The sequence below is a fragment of the Misgurnus anguillicaudatus genome, chromosome 24 (assembly GCF_027580225.2).
Source record: "Misgurnus anguillicaudatus chromosome 24, ASM2758022v2, whole genome shotgun sequence".
NCBI lineage: Eukaryota > Metazoa > Chordata > Actinopteri > Cypriniformes > Cobitidae > Misgurnus > Misgurnus anguillicaudatus.
In genome coordinates, this window is record NC_073360.2 from 4,049,584 (window position 1) to 4,068,450 (window position 18,867).

Genomic DNA, 18,867 nt, shown 5'->3' on the forward strand with positions numbered 1-18,867 from the left:
GTGAATATTTTGTTTCAGTATGTATGTATTATTATTGTATTGCTTATGTAAAATCATTTATTATGTTTGATAACCTTTTGACTCAAATTATATTACTAGGATGATTTTATGAAGAAAAAAGTTAATCACAGAAAAAGAATTTAGACTGGGTTATATATTAAGAGTTCAGGTGCAAAAGCTTCTAAATGCCACCTCTGCCAAAAATGAGATAATGATATAATCATTTATAATAATATAATATAATAATAATGAGATAATAATTTGTGTGTGTGTGTGTGTGTGTGTGTGTGTGTGTGTGTGTGTGTACCTACTTAAACATATTATTTGTACCCAGAAGTGATCAAAGCCTGACAAAATCTCTAAAAACCTCCCTTTGGGGATGTCCTAATTTGTAAAACTGGTTTAAAATAAAAGAAAGTTTTTTTTAAAAAAGCAGAATGTTTTCTGTAATGTGAAGGTTTAGGGGTAGTGTAGGTGGATAGAATATACAGTTTGTACAGTATAAAAACCATTACGTCTATGGAATGTCCCCATTTAGATAGCTAAGTAAATGTGCGTGTGTGTGTTTACTACATTTACATTTAGGAGATGCTTTTATCCAAAGCGACTTAAAAGAGTGAGGAAAACAGAAAAGCGTATTGTCATAGGAAAGAAAGTGCTGTACAAGGCATTTTATGCTTAGAAAGAGTGCTTTTCACGTTCCTGACAGGTGTTCAAAAAAATGTTTTTAGATGTTGTGAGAGATGGTCAAGGAATGGTTAATAATAAATTTCTTGATTTTTTTTTACCTTTAACAAAGGTACCACATATAACGTCGTTCAATCACTGACCAGAGGGTTCTCGATTAAAGCGTAACTATATCCCTGTTCAGAGCCTGACTCCACCCACTGGCAATATTTGAAAAATGCAAGAAAAGTGGGCAGATCCCAACGAAGATAGAGGGGACGAACTTAGCTCGTACCAAGTGTGTTGTGAGATCGTAACAAGGGCGTGGTGAGCTTGTACCTGCTTACGTCACAAGTCATTTTTTGGACCCAACATCCAATAGGAAAATTCAACTGCAGTAGCCACCGTTCAACCTGAAGAGGGCAGCACTCAGACGTTTTTACACCATATATTGCAGTATTGAAACACTTTATATCCAAATGTCAAAAAACGTACTAAAATCAATGAACAGCACTAATAAAGCATCATTTTTACAGACCATTAACTTAAAAAAGTTGGTTTAGGGCAGGGCTAGTCAACTGGCGGCCCGCGGGCCAAGTGCGGCCCGCCAATCATCTTTATCCGGCCCGCCGGTCACCTTTGGCCATTTTTCAATCGGAAGGCTGCAGCCTCCGGAGGTCGCATATGCATACTGCATTCGTCATCAAGTTTAAGTTAACTGAGCATTACATTCACAAATCATAAGCATATTACAACAATTTACGATTAACTAAGAATAATAGTCAACTTTATAATTGTTAAAATTCTGAAATAAGACTTAATGACGTATGCAGCCTGAAAATGCGACCTCCGGAGGCTGCAGCCTTATTGAGAAACGACCATAGTCTGATTTAAATTCAGCGTGGTTACTTTTACCTTTCCACTGTACAAGACAACACAGAAAGGGGCTGTGTGTGGTGCCAACCATCTGCGGGTGCGTAATTATCTGATCCAATTCGAGCTTTGGATGCATTCAAGAAAATAACGTTATGCGACTACACGCATGTGACGCGGCGACCGGATTATTTTTTTGTTTTACTTTATCAGTAACACTTGAATACTTTAATTACTGGTAAGTAAATTATTAACTATACATATATTCGTAGATTAAAGGTTCTCTCCCATGACAGATTTACGATTAAACTACATTTTCGTTACGACTGCCACTAGGGGGTGAACTTCCGACATTTATATCTGTATGTAATGTACAATGGAAAGGCTGTTTAGCCCATATATCTATAAAATATTAAAAAAGAAAACATGTAGTGCAATTTTAGTCATTAGGTGAAGACTGGCTATATGTTGTGAATACTTGACATATAACAATTAATAAAAGTAAACAGTTATAAACAAAATATGTTTAGGAGTGTTGATCTTTTACACTTTTACTATTAACATTTGGCTCTTACATGTTAAACTGCAATTGTTTTTAAATATTAATAAAGAAAATATGAGTTTTCAGTAATTAAAAGTAATTAATTTCAAATTTTTTTGAAAATGCATGTTTTTAATATGTTTTTTTTCAAATATACTACAACAAAAGTAACAAAAATGACAACAACACACACACACATATATGGTAAAAGTAAAAAATATATCAAAAGTAAAAATAGGGGTAAAAGTTTGGCCCGCGTCATATTTACAATTTTAAAATCTGGGCCCCGAAGAAAAGTAGTTGAAGACCCCTGGTTTAGGGTTTAGTTACTCTTTAAGGTGACCAGATGTCCCTTTTACAGATGGGTACAGTCCCATTCATTAGTGTGCTGTTCTCCACAACAATAAAAAGATGAAAACATTCAATAAGGTTTTGTCCCCATTTTTTAATTCATAGTTAATAACAAATAAGATCTAAATTATATTTTGACCATTGAACTAGGACATGTCCACGCTTGTCATTTTAAAAATCTGTTTATCTTATTTTTGATGACCTGTAGATGTGTAAGGGGCCAATCACAACAAATGTGTTTTAAATGCTTAGAAACGCAAGGTGTGGCGCCCTGCCTGTTTTTGGTCACTTTAAAAAAGAGCAACGCAGCGCTGCTTTTTATATTGCTAGGCAACCACAGAGGTGAGCACTCTTTCATTGTTAACTGTCATATTAGCCGAAACTTTAAAAAGAGGACGCTTGCTTTGACCTTGAACGAGGGTGAGAGGTGCACAAACACGCAGGAGACAGTGTCACTCAGTGCAGTCCGGTTGTTCCAACAACTCACTACCCATAGAAAATACATCAAAAACGTGTGCCTGCAACTGCTATTAGCGCGTTTGGTGTGATCAGCCCCTGAGAGTGATTGGAAGTATGTTGGTGCAGAGCCAGTGACCAATTGTGAGCACCAGCAATAACTTAAACCTGATGTGGGCAGCGACTGGTAGCCAATGCAGAGAGTTGAGGAGAGGTGTGACGTGCACTGTTGTCTCACAGCAAGAAGATCCCCGTTTCAAGCCCTGGCTGAGTCAGAAGGTCTTTCTGTGTGGAGCTCACGCATGTTCTTCATGTGTCAACATGGGTTAACTCTGGGAACTACAGTATATGGTTTCCTTCCACAGTCCAAAAACTATACACACGTTGATGATCCCCAATTCACCTAACCTGCATTTTTAACATGACAATTAACTAATTCTAGCCATGAATACAGCCATAAATGCTGAAATGGTGTTAAGAATAAATAAACATGTTTATCTATTCAAGTTATTACAATCTACCAAATACTAATATTATATCATTTTAAGGGATTTTGTTTCAATTTTTGTTGTAACTGTTTTGTGCTGAAATGACTGTGTTATAAAGTGATTGATGGGTTTGGGTGATGCATGTTTAGTACTATTCGGACGGGATTAGTTTTACATAGGGAGGTGGGGTAAAGCAATTTTTATCAGAGCTTCTCATTGATTTTAGTCCCGTCCGAATGCTTCATGTCAGTAATCATTACAGCGACTTTTACCTTCTGTAAAAAGGTCCGGAAAAATTACCTCAGGTAATACTAATCCAGTGCGAATAGACCAGCTGTAAATATACTGTACACATAAATTTGGTCATTTCCTGTTATTTGCGTGTTTCTTTCAAATTTTAAAGCACTCAAAGAAGCATTTAATTGTGTTCTAGGCGGAAAAACAAGTCAGTGGCAAATCAGTTCCTTAAAGGCGGAGTCCACAATGTTTGAAAAACGCGTTGGAAAAGGAGACGGGCCGACTACCAAAACACACTTATAGCCAATCAAATCAAATCAAATGCCGGGTTGCGTATGTGTGGGGCGGGTCTATCAACAAAAGGTCCAGATTCTATTGGGGTAGGGGCGTGTTTGTTTAGGTGATTTCAAATATCAACATTGGCTTTCAAACATCATGGACTCCGCCTTTAATAACATGACACAAACTTAAAAAAAGTCAAAATCGTGACAATGAGAGAGGTGACGCGCTGCGCAATCGCGTTATCCCTCCCACTTCTGAATGTTTTACTGAGATTTCTAATCCCGTCCGAATTGACCATCAATACCCAGGTGAAAAAGTTGTACACTTTCATAGCGTACTTAAAGTGCTTTATTTTCGCACACTAATTTTGTACTTAAGAAGTACTAAAGATGAACTAAGATCATCTAATTGTACTTCACTGTGCTATTTTGAGACACCATAAAGACTTCATAACAAAAATGTTCGGCTGGTTTATCTAGAATATCATTACATGCTATAGGATTGAGATTTGTGCTCACTTAAAGGCTCTCTAAGCGAATAATGTGCGACGTCACTTCCTGTTGATGTTTGAACTGTTCTCAAACAAACGGAGCGTAGCTAACTCCTCCCTCTCCCTCTCCCGTCCGTGCTTTCATGAACGCGCCCAACCCCCACCCCCAAATCCTTCTTGTCGTTTATTGGCTGGAACACTTTGTTATGTTTTGTTGTGCTAGGTTTGGCCACTATGTTGATATTGCCATTTGTCGAGGCTGAGCTGTCTACAGAGATCGCGGTTTTTTACAGTTTGATCAGCAGACAGGCAGCAAGCAGATAGTGAGGAGATGTTTGCTGTATGTAACAAAAAATATTTTATGGTCTAAAACGCGTCAATTCGCTTAGAGCGCATTTAAATTACTAAAGTAGTCAAACCTGTTAATTAGAACTGGGCATCGCAAAGCTTTTGTCCATAGAATGAGAATACAGGTTTTTCACTCGTTTTGTAGTTTCACCGATCTTTTGTCATAATGATGCAATTGTCTTGAAGATAAGGTACCCTAACACAAACTGTTACAAACACAGTACTATTAAACAGATTTTCATGAACACCAGCGCAAGTTTTAGTGTGTGCGCATCTCTGTGTGTGTGTCGCATTTAGTTTTGCATAACAGCGTCCTGATGCAAATGCCATATGATGATATGAAAAGAATAAATGCAATTTTATTAATTTAAATTGGTTTCACAAATTAGTTTGAATGATTTGGCTGTTTGATGGTCCCACGATGCATCACATTGTAAATTTAATGCACAAATTAAAATAATTTTTATATATTTGATATTGTAACAGATTCAGATAACAGATTTCAACTCCAATTGTTTTAACTGGAATATTTTGACAGCCCAAAAAGCTGTGAGCCGCATAGTAAATTGCAATGGGCCGGATGAGGCTCTGTGTACCTTGGCTTTATAGGCTATATATGACAGTAATTTCATACTGAAAGTAAATAAGATAATGACAAAGTCATGATGATGGAAAATTATTAAGCAAGTAAAGGAAACCTAGGAATGAGCCACACAGGATATTACGACTACAAAAATGGGATGAAATGTAGTTTATTATATTTTATTATATGAAATATCTACTCCGTTTACTCAGTCATGAATATGAAGAGCACAGAAAGCAAGTGCGTAGGCCCACAGAATAGGTGAAGAGAACAGTAGGACTGTGACATACAGAATATTATAAATTACATTGGAGATTAGACAACTTAAGTATTGGTTAAAAATAAAATGACATTTGTTCATGAGTCTGAGCCATTAAACTGCCTAATGGCTTATAAAAGAATCCTCCAGGTCCTACAGTACATGCTGTACTCCAGCATCCTCTGTATAGCTATTTGAACCCTTTCCAATGACAGCATGAAAAGATGAATCTCAGCATTATACAAAGGACAACAGATGGACTCGTATTACAAAACCAAAATAGGGAAGTAAACTTATTTTTCACAACACTCTTAATGTGAACTTTTAATGGAATGTGTTCAATGATGACTTGAAAGATTATAATTGTTTGTGCATCGTTAGCTTAAGCCCATTGTGTCAGTGTACAGACCTTAAAGAAGTTATAATGACATTTGATGATGTCTTTATTAAAAAATGACATTTTTTTGACAAATTAATGTGGAATAGAAACTACTTTCATAGGGTTCACAATTTCACATAATTTCCTATCACTTTATATTCTGCACACTACAGGATATTGTCTATGGAAAATAAACCACAAAATGGCCTATTTGATGCTCTAAAGTTAAAGAGTGATTATAGACCAGCAGATATGAGCACGACATGCCTTATACACTGGCGCCATCTTGAGTCTGGGACATGGACTGCCGAATAAAGTTATCAGTACACATTACTTAAAAATTAAGTAAATTCAACTTATCCAGGTTTAGAATATAATGGACTATTGTTGAAAGAGGCAAACACAGTTCATGTTTTCAAATTAGCATTTAAACATGTTTTGAGAGGAATATTATTACTTATACCACGCGTCAAATGTCGAATGCTTTATTCTGATTGGTTGAAAAATGTTCCATGGGTGTTGATTATTTTTCACTAAACCGCACCCCTGACCCGCCAAATGTCCAAAAAATAGGAATAAATGCTCTTGGAAACCGTGGCACAAGAGGAACAATCGACTCCGGTCCCCTGAATCATAAGAAAACATTATTTTCTTATAATTCAAAGGTTGTATTCCTTACAAATACAACATATTTACAGACAACAGTTTGAAGTGATAATGCAAAATGAAAACTAATCCAAAAGGTTTTCCTTATACAAAACATATTTCTTTTCATTTACCTAAAATGTTATATAGGTAACTCTATATGCCAATCTTGAGCATTAACTTTTGTTAATGTTTAAAAGAAAAACACTAATTTGTTTAACACACATTTTTTTAAACAAACAACATGGGAAATATTTGTAATGTGCACACGGTATAGTACAACACAAGCAGTCTGGGTATTAAATGGCACACATTCAATCTTAAAATTATAAGTTCATTCAAATTTATGCAGAAAGGGTACAAACACCATAAAACAAAAACATGTCTCAGATTGAAAACATAAAGCAAACAACAAATTGTCAGTTTATTATTGCAATTTCATAAATATTTATTATTGTCTAAATTGAACACTGCACTTGCATTTAAACTACAGTATAAGCAAGAAAAATATGCCTAAATATTGTTACTTTTAGCAGGGGCTGCAAGCGAAGTATTAGCAAAATTGTTTACATCTTTTGCTTGGTATTGGAGTGACCAAATGGCTAAAGACTGAACCATAAAATCTTTCTCCTCGCAATAAAGTCAAAGTCATCTGACTCACTCTTGACATTAAATGAGACATAAGGAGCAACTGAATAGGGAGGAGAATGTAAGGCATACATTCATTGCATCTAGTAGTGTAAAATCTACCCATTAAACAAAATAAATTATGTTCTTTCAAAAACAAATCATATGCTCTTTTAAAATATTTGTCTTGACATTGACAGTAGCAGCTTCCACTTATTTGCAAACCCTGTGCGTTTCCAGCATATTAAAACAAAGCATCAAAATGCCACCCTGCCTTTTTCCTGATTATCAATGCTTACAAACACTGTGTGCGAGCGTCAATATTTCTATATATGCACGCAAGCTCATAAATACACACAAATACACATGCTCATAGAGCTTTAAAAGGTAGCAGCACCTCCATCAGTAAAGTCTCAGAGAAAACAAATGAGTAATGAAGCTCATCAAATCACGACGGTCCTACAAAAGAACTACAATACAAATGATACAGAACACACCAAGTCCAATTTAAGTTCTTGAAAAAACGCTACAGAATAAAACTTTATTCTCTCTGACTGAGATCCATTCACAGTGGTGTTCAAAAGAAAACAAATCACTTGAAAACAAAAACAAGCAGTCATATTCTTCTTTGACTGAGAGACACAAAATAAATATGCTTCAAATCATTTCACAGTGCTAAAATAATATTCACAGGACGGTTCACTGAAATGCTTTTGGAACTGATTTTTAACAGGATACCACTGAGGACAACAAACTTGCCGCTACATCTAAAATAAAGCTATAGTGATCTGCGAATCAGTTTGTTCTTATCGGGCTCTAAAAACTCTTCCACTACAGCTGTGGTCACTTTTGTTAATTCCTCCTCCAGGCTGGAGATATCCCTGCAAAATAATACAAATCAAATCAAGTTGATCATTAAGGTTTCTGTATAAAAAAGATATGCAAAATGAAAACTCCAATGGGTGGTTTCCTGAAAAAGGGATTAGCTTACTCCAGGACTAGGCCTTAGTTTAATTAAGAAATAAAACTAGTTTTAACAAACATGCCTTACTAAAAACATTACTTGTGTGCATTTTGAGGCAAAACAAAGGGCACGGATGTATTTTAAAATATGTCAGTGCAAGTTGTTTTCAGTTTAGAGAGCTCTTATATTTATTTTAGTCTAGGACTAGTCTAATCCCTGTCCGGGAAACCGCCCCCAAAAGTTCCAATTTTGGCATTTACTTAACCTTAAAGCCTTCTAAACCCAAAATACTTTCATTTGTGATGTCTTTAAATGTAAACAAAATCTCAACCTTCTAATATGACATATTATTCACCAAAAATATCAAAATATCCCTTTTAAGACTTTATATCATATGGTATATTTCATATCTTGATTTATGCATAAAACTGACCAAAATTTAAGTCACTATTTAAAAGGTATTTATTTATTATTATTTCTTAAAACCAGCATCCATGGTTATATTTCACCACTAGAGGTCACAAAACAATAAGAAATGTGTGGCTTGATGACACTTTTAAAATGTGAACAAAATTCATAACACTGTGCTATGCTGGGATATTTGAATGCAAAAATCTTACATATGGTGCCTTAATGCATAAAGTATTATAGATTTATTTAGAATTTGGAAAATAAAACCAAAAGTCTTCACTGAAGCCAATATAATACCAGCTGTCCAGTACTAAAGCCCAAACAAACAAAAAATCTAATATCTAAAGCAGTGTTTCCCAATCCTGGTCCTCAAGCACCCCCTCCCAGAAGGTTTTAGATGTCTCCTTATTTAACACACCTGATTCAACTCATCAGCTTGTTAGGGAGACATGTTAACCATTCTGAAAGGAAGCTGACGAGTTGAATCAGGTGTGTTAAATAAGGAGAAATCTAAGGCTATGTCCACACGAAGCCGGTGCATTCCCTATCCGATCATTTTTTTCCCTTGCTCTAAAAAAATAATCCGTAAACACGAAACCGCTGAAACCGTCTGAAAGCGGTGTAGTATATATGCCGGACCAGTATGGGGCGCTGTAATTCTGCCACAGATATACACTATACACAGAGAAGAAGACTTTGAGCATGCGCATAACCAACGTATAGTGTTGTCCATTATCGCTTGTTGGTCACCACAATTGCATAGAAGCAATAGATTTTGCTGTAATAAAGCTAGTAGGCTTTAGTAGTGTTGAAATATAATTTGAAGTCATTGTTTTTGTTTTATTAATTATTATCATATGTATCTGTTCACCTAAATATGAAAGAAACAGTAAGGTAATGGAAGCTATTAGCTGGAATGCATGTCTTTGTTTTAATAGGGCATATTGACCATTTGTTATCTACTCAAAGGGGGATGATCTGGGATGCGTTTACACAGACCCCTTCCCGCTGGAATGGTTAACTGATCAAAGGGGGATGATCAGGAATGCGTTTACAGCTGTCCTTTCTTGCCTGACTGTAACCTCTCTTTCATGTTTATATTGTAAGCTAAAGGCTTTGTTTCAATCTGAAGGGACTGCCCCCTTCGAATGGCTTTAAATGTAATGCATGTCTACCCAAAGTCAGACTTGGTTACTGCAGCACCCCGAGCTCTATGCTCTGATTCCAAGAACGCTTTCTGCAATAAAGACTACTGCTCGAGGAAATCCAAGTCTCCTGGTCTTCGCTAAAAAAGTTTCCAACATATGGTGCCGAGACCCGTATATAGCTTCTCATTTCACCAAATATCTACAAACATCACTCCAGACTGATTTTTTCAGCTCAACTTTGATTTGGTGAGTGTCACTCTATCAAAAGAACCTCTACAGACCAGTACATGTGGTTAAGTGTTAACAAACAGCTGCAGGGTTCTGTTAACAAATGTTGGTTTACCCTCTGTTTAGGCAGAGAAGAATTTGTGTCATCCTCTGTTTATCAGAGAAGACATTTTGATTATCCTCTGTTTCAGGCAGAGAAGAAGTTTGGTTATCCTCTGTTCAGACAGAGAAGAATTTGGTTCTCCTCTGCTTGGTCAGAGAAGAAGCTTGGTGTATCTTTTGTGTATCAGAGAAGGCTACAGATGAATAAGAGCAAATAGGTCATCCACTGTTTAAGAAAAGATTTTGGGCTATCCTCTAATTTGTGGAGGAGATTAACAACAGTGGTTGTCTGTTAAAAGAAATCGACTTAAAGGTAAAAATGGTTAAAAGGCATCCTAGACTGATTCCCACAACTGAGAAAGGTGGACTTGCAACCCCTTTATGGTCAGACAATGAGTTTAGCTCAGTCCTGAATAATCACATGGATTCTATTGTGACAGAATCCACTAGACAGAATCTAACACAGAAATTTGGTATTGATCCAGATAGGACGTGGACTCTTGAAGAGTGTAAGAAAGTTTTGGGGGCCTGTGTTAGAAAGAACAACACAAAAGGCATTATCTACTGTTACAGAGAATACAGTTTGGCTTTAGCTGCAAAGCAAACTGAGTGTATTGCAAAACTAGAGAAGAAAATTCAAGATTTGTATTCTCATGCCATATCTCCTAATGAGAAGATAGGCCATAACATATCTTCACCAGAAGACAATGAGAAACAACACTCAGATGTCCATCCTGACTTACAGTCTGTTAGACAGAAACACAGTGTTTGTGTTATTCACAGAAATAATACGAGTGACAAAGCATGTGATTCAGTTAAGGTGTGTGGAGCAAGGAAAAGGGCTCAAAGTGAAAATGTTGGAACTGCATTTCCTTCAATGTCAGTAGTTCAGCTACAAGATGTAGCTCCAGAAACAATAGATAGACTTGCTGAGAGTTTGCCATCAGCATATGCTAATTTTTCTGAGTTCAGAGGAGCATTGTCCAGAAAAATCCGCTTGTATGACTTGTCTTTAGCTAACATACTGCAGCTTATGTCACAAATTTTGTCTGAATCAGAATTCAGTACTTTTGAAACTGCTGTTAAAAGTTATGAGTTACAGGAGGCAAATAAAGATGGGTTAAGAGAAGGAGTGTTAGGCATACTGAGGGACATTGTTGGACCAAAGGTTGATTGGACTAAGATCACAAGTTGTGTGCAAAGAAAAAATGAAACTGTGAGTGAATACACAGAAAGGTTTTGTCAGTCAGCTGCAGCATACAGTGGGATAGCAAATAATCCAGAGGATGTATTAAATAATAAGGGACCACTAGTCCGCACATGGTTTGATGGCCTTTCATCTGAATACAGAAATGCTCTGCCCTTCTTGGACCTAACATGGTCCAATGCAACTCTGAGAGGCAATTTGGATAGATTAACCACTTGGGAACGAGATTCTGATGTTAAGACAAATGTCAAAATAGCAGCAGCATTGCTGAATAAGGCTAACAAAGAAAGTGGGCCAAATAAATGTCTTAGGAGGGAAATCAAATGTCACTACTGCGGGAAGCAAGGACATTATTTAAAAGAGTGTAGGAGAGGCAAAAAGATACTTGGAGAAATTAACAGTGTTTCTCAGCTCTTACAGAGCCTGCTTACAATACTGAAGCAGCCCCTCCCGTCTACACCTAATCTGTGGGGCAACTTGCTAAGAGTCTAAACATTAAGGCTGTGAAAGGTTATTGTTGTATTAAATTTGACAAGGATGAAATCTGGATGATGTCTACTATGACTGATGTTTCTTTAGAGGATTTTGTTGTTGTTGTTTAAGAATTTTTATTTTACAGTTTAAAAGGGGGATGAGTTTATTTAGAATTTAAGATTTTGATAGTTGATAGGGACAGACTAGGACACACGGAACAGTGAGGAGCCCAGGGCAGAAACGAATGCAATAAGCGTCGGGGGCCAAACCCTGTGGTGAAGATTCCCTCATAGGTTTTTCCCCTCATGTAGTTCATCCTCACCTCACCTGGTCCTTAGGTGTCAAACTAAAACAGACTAGGGTAAAAAAAAAAAAAAATCTATACGATCACAATGATGTTAAGGCTATAAGGCTATACGATCACAAGGAAGTTAAAATGATATGATAACAAGGATATTTTAAACATAAAATGTAGTATGAGAGTACTGCTCTTTCGTGTCTTTCTTTTTGTGTTGCAGATACTGGACATGACAGTGACACCCTGGTGTGAGTCACCCTGGAAAGCCATCAGTGTGGACAAAAGAGTCATTTCGCGAAGAATTTGGAGAGTCAAAAAAAATCAACATACTGTAACATCTGAAACAACTGTTAGCAGCAAAACACAGCGCATCTACATTCAAGGACTGCAGAACTTTCAGTATACAGTTTTGGTTCCAGAAAAAAAAGAATCATGATATTCTGTTCCAATTCACACATGTCAAATTTGACTGTAACTTCCAATGTTACAAGACTAGAAGATGGGACATTATGTTAACCAACATATGTCAAAGAATGGACTTGATGAAGGTTTATGATTTAATAATGTGAGAGTTATTAAGAACTCTCAAAGGGGGAATTGTTGAAATATAATTTGAAGTCATTGTTTTTGTTTTATTAATTATTATCATATGTATCTGTTCACCTAAATATGAAAGAAACAGTAAGGTAATGGAAGCTATTAGCTGGAATGCATGTCTTTGTTTTAATAGGGCATATTGACCATTTGTTATCTACTCAAAGGGGGATGATCTGGGATGCGTTTACACAGACCCCTTCCCGCTGGAATGGTTAACTGATCAAAGGGGGATGATCAGGAATGCGTTTACAGCTGTCCTTTCTTGCCTGACTGTAACCTCTCTTTCATGTTTATATTGTAATCTAAAGGCTTTGTTTCAATCTGAAGGGACTGCCCCCTTCGAATGGCTTTAAATGTAATGCATGTCTACCCAAAGTCAGACTTGGTTACTGCAGCACCCCGAGCTCTATGCTCTGATTCCAAGAACGCTTTCTGCGATAAAGACTACTGCTCGAGGAAATCCAAGTCTCCTGGTCTTCGCTAAAAAAGTTTCCAACAGTAGCTTCTGTAGCACGAACACAATCACGTAGTCCGCCGTTATTGTTGTTGCTGTTACGTGTGACGCTTCCGACACGTGACGTGATGATGTTTTCGCTTCACAAAATATATGGATTGGCTGTACAGACGAAACCGCAAGGGTGTCGGTTTCAGATTTATCCACTTTAGGACCCGGTTTCAAAAAATAGCGGATTCAGTCTCCCAAAACGCCGGATCCGTGTGGATGAAACGCCAATACGATAACAAATTTATACGTATACGGTGATACGCGTCTCCGTGTGGACAGCCCCTAAAACTTTCTAGGAGGGGGTACCCAACACTGATCTAAAGTAATGTGCATTACGTAAGGAATGGTTGACGACGGGCCATTGAATTATAAGAAAATAATGCACACCAAGGTGGTAATTCGCGTCGTGCAGTTACACCGCAGGTGTGCATTATTTTCAAATAATTCAAAGGACCGGAGTCAATTATTCCGCTTATACCACGGTTACCACAAACATTGCTCTGGTGCCTATTTTTAAGACATTTGACAAGTTAGGTGTGCGGTTTACAGGAAAATAATCAACACCCATAGAACATTTCTCAGCCAATCAGAATGCAGCATTCAACAGACCCGTGGTATAATATGAAAACAAGATACAAACCGTTCTCCTGGTGATGCACAAAACTCTGTATAATACTTGATCTTTGGCTCAGTCCCGCTGGTCCTAAGAGTAGCAACAATGCCATTCTGAAATGTGAATGTGACCATTTGGCTGTTTTTTGACAAGGGAAGGACCTAAAGAAGATATTAAAATATTTGTTTATTTTTAATATTCTATTAAACTTGAAACACAGAAAATAGAGATGTTGATTTAAATTGACATACACATTTTTTATCTGGCTGACTGCTGTCATAACCAGTGGTCACGTCTCTAATGTGTGTGATGCAGTAACCACCACATAATCCTGGATATACACCCTGATCTCCAAAGTTGCGTAGACGGCTAAATATTTTATTAATAGTGAGGGGCTCGTTGCAGATGACATAGGAGGTTCTGGAAATGTGATAGCCGTATCTGGTAGATAAAAAGTAAAGAAAACAATATGAACAACAATATATGATAATACAGTTGTACGATATAAACTAAGACATTTATTACATTTGATTTAATGTTTTGAAATGGATAGTTCACTGAAAAATAAATATTCTGTTATCATATTTTTAAGAATGTTTGTAACCAAGCAGATCTAGGGCATCATTGACTTCCACAGTAAAAAAAAGAAATGCAATGAAAGAGAATTGTGCCCCACAACTGTTTGGTAATTATCATTTGTAAAATATTTTTCTTCGTATTGAGCAGAACAAAGAAATTTATACAACTGGAGGGTGAGTAATGTGGTGAATTTATTCTCTTAAAACTCTTCTTTTTTTTAAGTTACAAGCCAATGCCAGCATTTTTTATGATTTTCACAAAAGTTTAATGCCTTTCAGAAAATGCTCTTCTTTAAATATATAGACATACAATATATCAAATGAAATAACAGACCCTCTGCTCTCAAACAAACAAACTAAACATTTCATCCTATCTTTATTTGCTCTCTTATACCACCTCCCAAATATGGGTAGGTTTCTTCAATATTTTGAACAAAAAGCTGAGATAATTTTGTTTTTATGAAAAACTTTTGATAGAGATTAGATTCAGAGCAATGATAAAACATACAGCGAGTTTGAACTATTGACCTAAGGGGTTGTTTCATGGTTTTATAAGTTGGCCACCTGGTGGATAATAGCGTAAATACGGATTGCGGGAAAAACTTGTCATTGGCAGGGAAGCGTTTTCTCTTAATTAACGGGTTAACTCGTCAATGCCGGGGAAAGTGTTAAGGGGCATTTAAATACAATAGTGAACATTATTATCATGTGCACACTTCAATGCAACAAATCATGAATTATGAATACAATGGTTCCTTCACTTAACTTAAAAGTTTAGTCATAACTGATATGTATGAAAGAAAAAAATGTGGTAGTTACTCACATTTCATAGATGTTGCACAGTTGTTGACTCAGTGAAAGATTTTTGGTGTGTAGATAAGCAGCCATCTCAGCCACAATAACAGCTGTGCTGACTCCATCCTTATCAAGAACCATGTTTCCACACAGAAACCCTGACACCAAAATGAAGGATAAAGTAGATCTTCATTGGTCACTCACAATTGTAAAACATAACCAGGCTGTCATCTAAACACCACTTTGTGTCAAATGCAAAACTACACATTATTCAACATTAACATTGGGGTCATCATTTTTGCATACATATAAAGAATCTGGGAAATGTTGATAATTTCGGTAAAATAAAGTCTGTAAATCTGTAAAAAGTCTTTAAATCTGTATTTCACACAACAACATTTACATATGGTCCAAAACACAGAATGACTGAATTCAATTTACCGAAAAATACCTAAATGTACCCAGTCTTAACCATTCAAAAAAGCTGTACTATGTTACCGCAATGATCAGTGTGAAAACATGGATCTTAATATTATACAGTTACTCTTGAAAAGGGATCAAATATGCAGAAGATGCTGGCAAAGCAAAGAATGTGTAAAACCTGGGGGATTTTTCTGAAGACCAGAGGAGAGTTTACCAGCTTATGACAAACACAGAACTATCACATAAGCCCAATCATTCATCATCCATGTTACATTGCACAAAATTAAGATTTAAGGGTATATTAACTTTTAAAACTTACATTTATACATGTTACTGTGTTGAGGAATATTTAATATGTGAAATAGATCCAGGACAGGTGGTGAAGGGGATAGTTCACCCAAAAATGAAAATTCTGTTATAATTTACTCACTCTTATGTTGTTACAAACCTGTACACATTTATTTGTTCTTATGAACATGAAGGAAAATATTTTGAGGAATGTTTGTAACTAACCAACCAGAGGCCACATTGATTTCAGTAGTGAAAAAAAGAATACTATTGAAGTCAATAGGGCCTCTGATAGGTTTGATTTTCATTTTTAGGTAAACTATCACTTTAATGATTGTGACCTATTCATGTCAGGTATTTAAAAATACACCTACCAATGGACTCTTCAAAAGAGAAAATGACATCCTTTCCCATTTTCGTTAACTCGTAGATTCTATTCCCGATCCATTTGAATCCAGGTAATGTTTCCTAAGATGAAGGCAAAGAACCAAAAAGAGAAATTCAATAACCAGCCTGAAATCGTTTAAAGAATAGTTCACCAATGCTGATTTTGTATCCGTTATGGTGGGTTTAACTACATTAATAGAAACTGCCCAGTTAAATTTTCAGTTTAAATTTTCCACCAACCACTCAAAAATATAGACATTTCAGTGGCAACAACATAAACAAACGGCTTTCGTGGCACAAACTTAAAGGATAATTCCGGTATTCAACACCCCGAGTCTCATTTCTGGTTTGTTTTGGATGAACTACAGCGATGGACACAGAAATTTTGACAATGGGTCGTGTCTTGACTCGTTTAGAAGCGTCTCTTGACTGCTTCAGAATGGAAGTCAATGGCCATGCACAAACATGTCATCAAAACAACACCCAACGTTCACCTTCAAAACTGTACTACTCACCGAGTGGTTCGTGGTGTTCATTGATGATTAAAAAAAAGTTGTGTAGCGAAATACAGTTTCTGTCGTGTTTTATTTGGCATTTTGTAAAATTCCATTGACTTCTCTGGAAGACTCATTGCTCGCTGATATATCACTCCGCCGCCGGGAAACAGTAAGGGTCTGTTTGTTTACATGTGGTTGTTGTTTTTTCGCTCGGTTTCTCTCAGAATACATTTTTCCCATATTTGTAGGGCTGGACCAGAATATTCGAATATTCGTTCCGTGGGTTGACATTAGATTTTCAGTTTTGAGATTCGAATATATATATAAATATTTTACAGCGTTAATGCAGAGCTTTTGCCAAGCAGGAAGTGCGCTTCATGCTCCCGCTCTATAGGTGGCGCAGAGAGACCAACATCCATAGCCAACAGCCACCAAACGGCACCAGTGGAAGATTGCCTCAAACGGAAAACGCGCTTCCTGCTTTGGCATTCACGCTAATAGTGTTGTAAATAACGTTCAGTTTCTTGCAAAAACTGATTGATTTGCTTCACAAGACGTCAATATGTCACACGGAGTTATGGGGGATTACTGTTGTATTGGATAGGGGTGTAACGGTACGCAAAAATCACGGTTCGGTGCGAACCCCGGTTTTGAAGCCACGGTTCGGTTCATTTTCGGTACAGTAAGGGAGAAATGCAAACATTAAACTGCAGGTTGTTTATTACTATAAACTTTTTTTTTACAATTTGTTTACACTTTTTTAAACACTTTTTATTAAAATATAACATAAAATATATATAAAATGAAAAAATAATAAATAAAATACTACTGCAAAGTTCTTTTTTACATTATTTTATAACAGAAGGTAACTCTTTTCTTAACCTTCTCTTAAACTTTTTCTACTAAAACCTTGAACTAACAAATTCAATTCCTGAATACATTTATGAACTATTAGCCTACATTTTTGCCACCAAAAATTTTCTGTTTTGATTTATTTTGGATTGTTTAACTCACAGTATTGAATTGGCTATGTACCATCTCTGTATAAAAATAATATTACTGCTCTATGTGTAACTGCATCGCAAGCAACATGATGATATACTTATTATACACTCATTTTGAGATTAGTGAGCTGCATACCTAGCCATCTTTGATCTTTTGCATGTTTCTCCTAATCTTTGCTTGTGTCGTCAATGTAAGCTGTAACGAACCCCTCCGCAGCTGAGTGACAGCTGAGTAAGCCCGGGTTACAGCTCTTCTCTGTCCCGACCAGCTGATCGCATTGGCACAATGATATGATTGACGTGATATGCAGATGAAAAATCTGATCACGCATTCCTTTTTCTCGCTGTCACAGAAAGCGCGTCTCATGAATGCGTAGCAACGAAAGACGCGCATCCTCTCACGCACTTTTGAAAGAACAAAGCAGCGCGTTGACACGCGTTTAACATGCGCTTTTAGATACGACACGTAAACGTTTACATCAATAATCAAACGGATATACAACTAAGTAAATAAAAATCTTTCTGCGGGCCGAATTATGTTATATGTTTGACAGAAGACTTGCGCTGAACGCGGAGACTTCAGTCACTTAATATGTTCGTGCGGAAATGCACGTATTATGTTCCGCACAGGCGCACACAAAATGCATTCGGCCTTTCGGTGCACGTGTGCACCGTGCCGAAAGCCCTGAACCGAAACGGTCCGGTTCGAATACACGTACCGTTACACCCCTAGTATTGGATATATATGCTTTAGCTCTTAAAGTGTGCGGATCTGTTGACTTGCATGACGGAGCACTGGGGTTTCTGCAAAATATCTTCTTTATTGTTCTGCTGATGAAACATATTGGATGGTGTAAGTGTTATAAATAAAGTTGATTTTGAAAGTATGCTACCGTTTTATTACAGTTTGTTGGACTACGTTCATTCATGCTTCAGACTCAAATATAGAGCGGAAGTATATACGCGGTTGTGAGGTATCTGAAAAAACATTTCCACTATAGCAAATAACACGGATTGAAATCATACATTGCGCCAATATATTTGTTTTTAATCATCAACGAACACCACGAACCACTCGGTGAGTAGTACAGTTTTGAAAATGAACGATAAGTGTTGTTTTAAT

The 18,867-nt window shown here is 36.7% G+C and overlaps 1 protein-coding gene across 1 annotated transcript in view; it reads right to left on the reverse strand.

Annotated features, from left to right (window-relative positions):
- Positions 1 to 7,744: 7,744 nt before the first annotated feature.
- The window catches only part of pgm2l1 (phosphoglucomutase 2-like 1), a 29,957-nt gene continuing 18,834 nt past the window's right edge, over positions 7,745 to 18,867 (reverse strand). The window contains exons 10-14 of the mRNA XM_055195652.2: positions 16,231 to 16,324; positions 15,174 to 15,303; positions 14,024 to 14,213; positions 13,800 to 13,933; positions 7,745 to 8,106 (exon numbers count right to left, since the gene is read on the reverse strand). Of these exons, the coding sequence (XP_055051627.2) occupies positions 8,004 to 8,106; positions 13,800 to 13,933; positions 14,024 to 14,213; positions 15,174 to 15,303; positions 16,231 to 16,324 (651 nt within the window). The 3' untranslated portion in view covers positions 7,745 to 8,003. The remainder of the gene's footprint in view (positions 8,107 to 13,799; positions 13,934 to 14,023; positions 14,214 to 15,173; positions 15,304 to 16,230; positions 16,325 to 18,867) is intronic.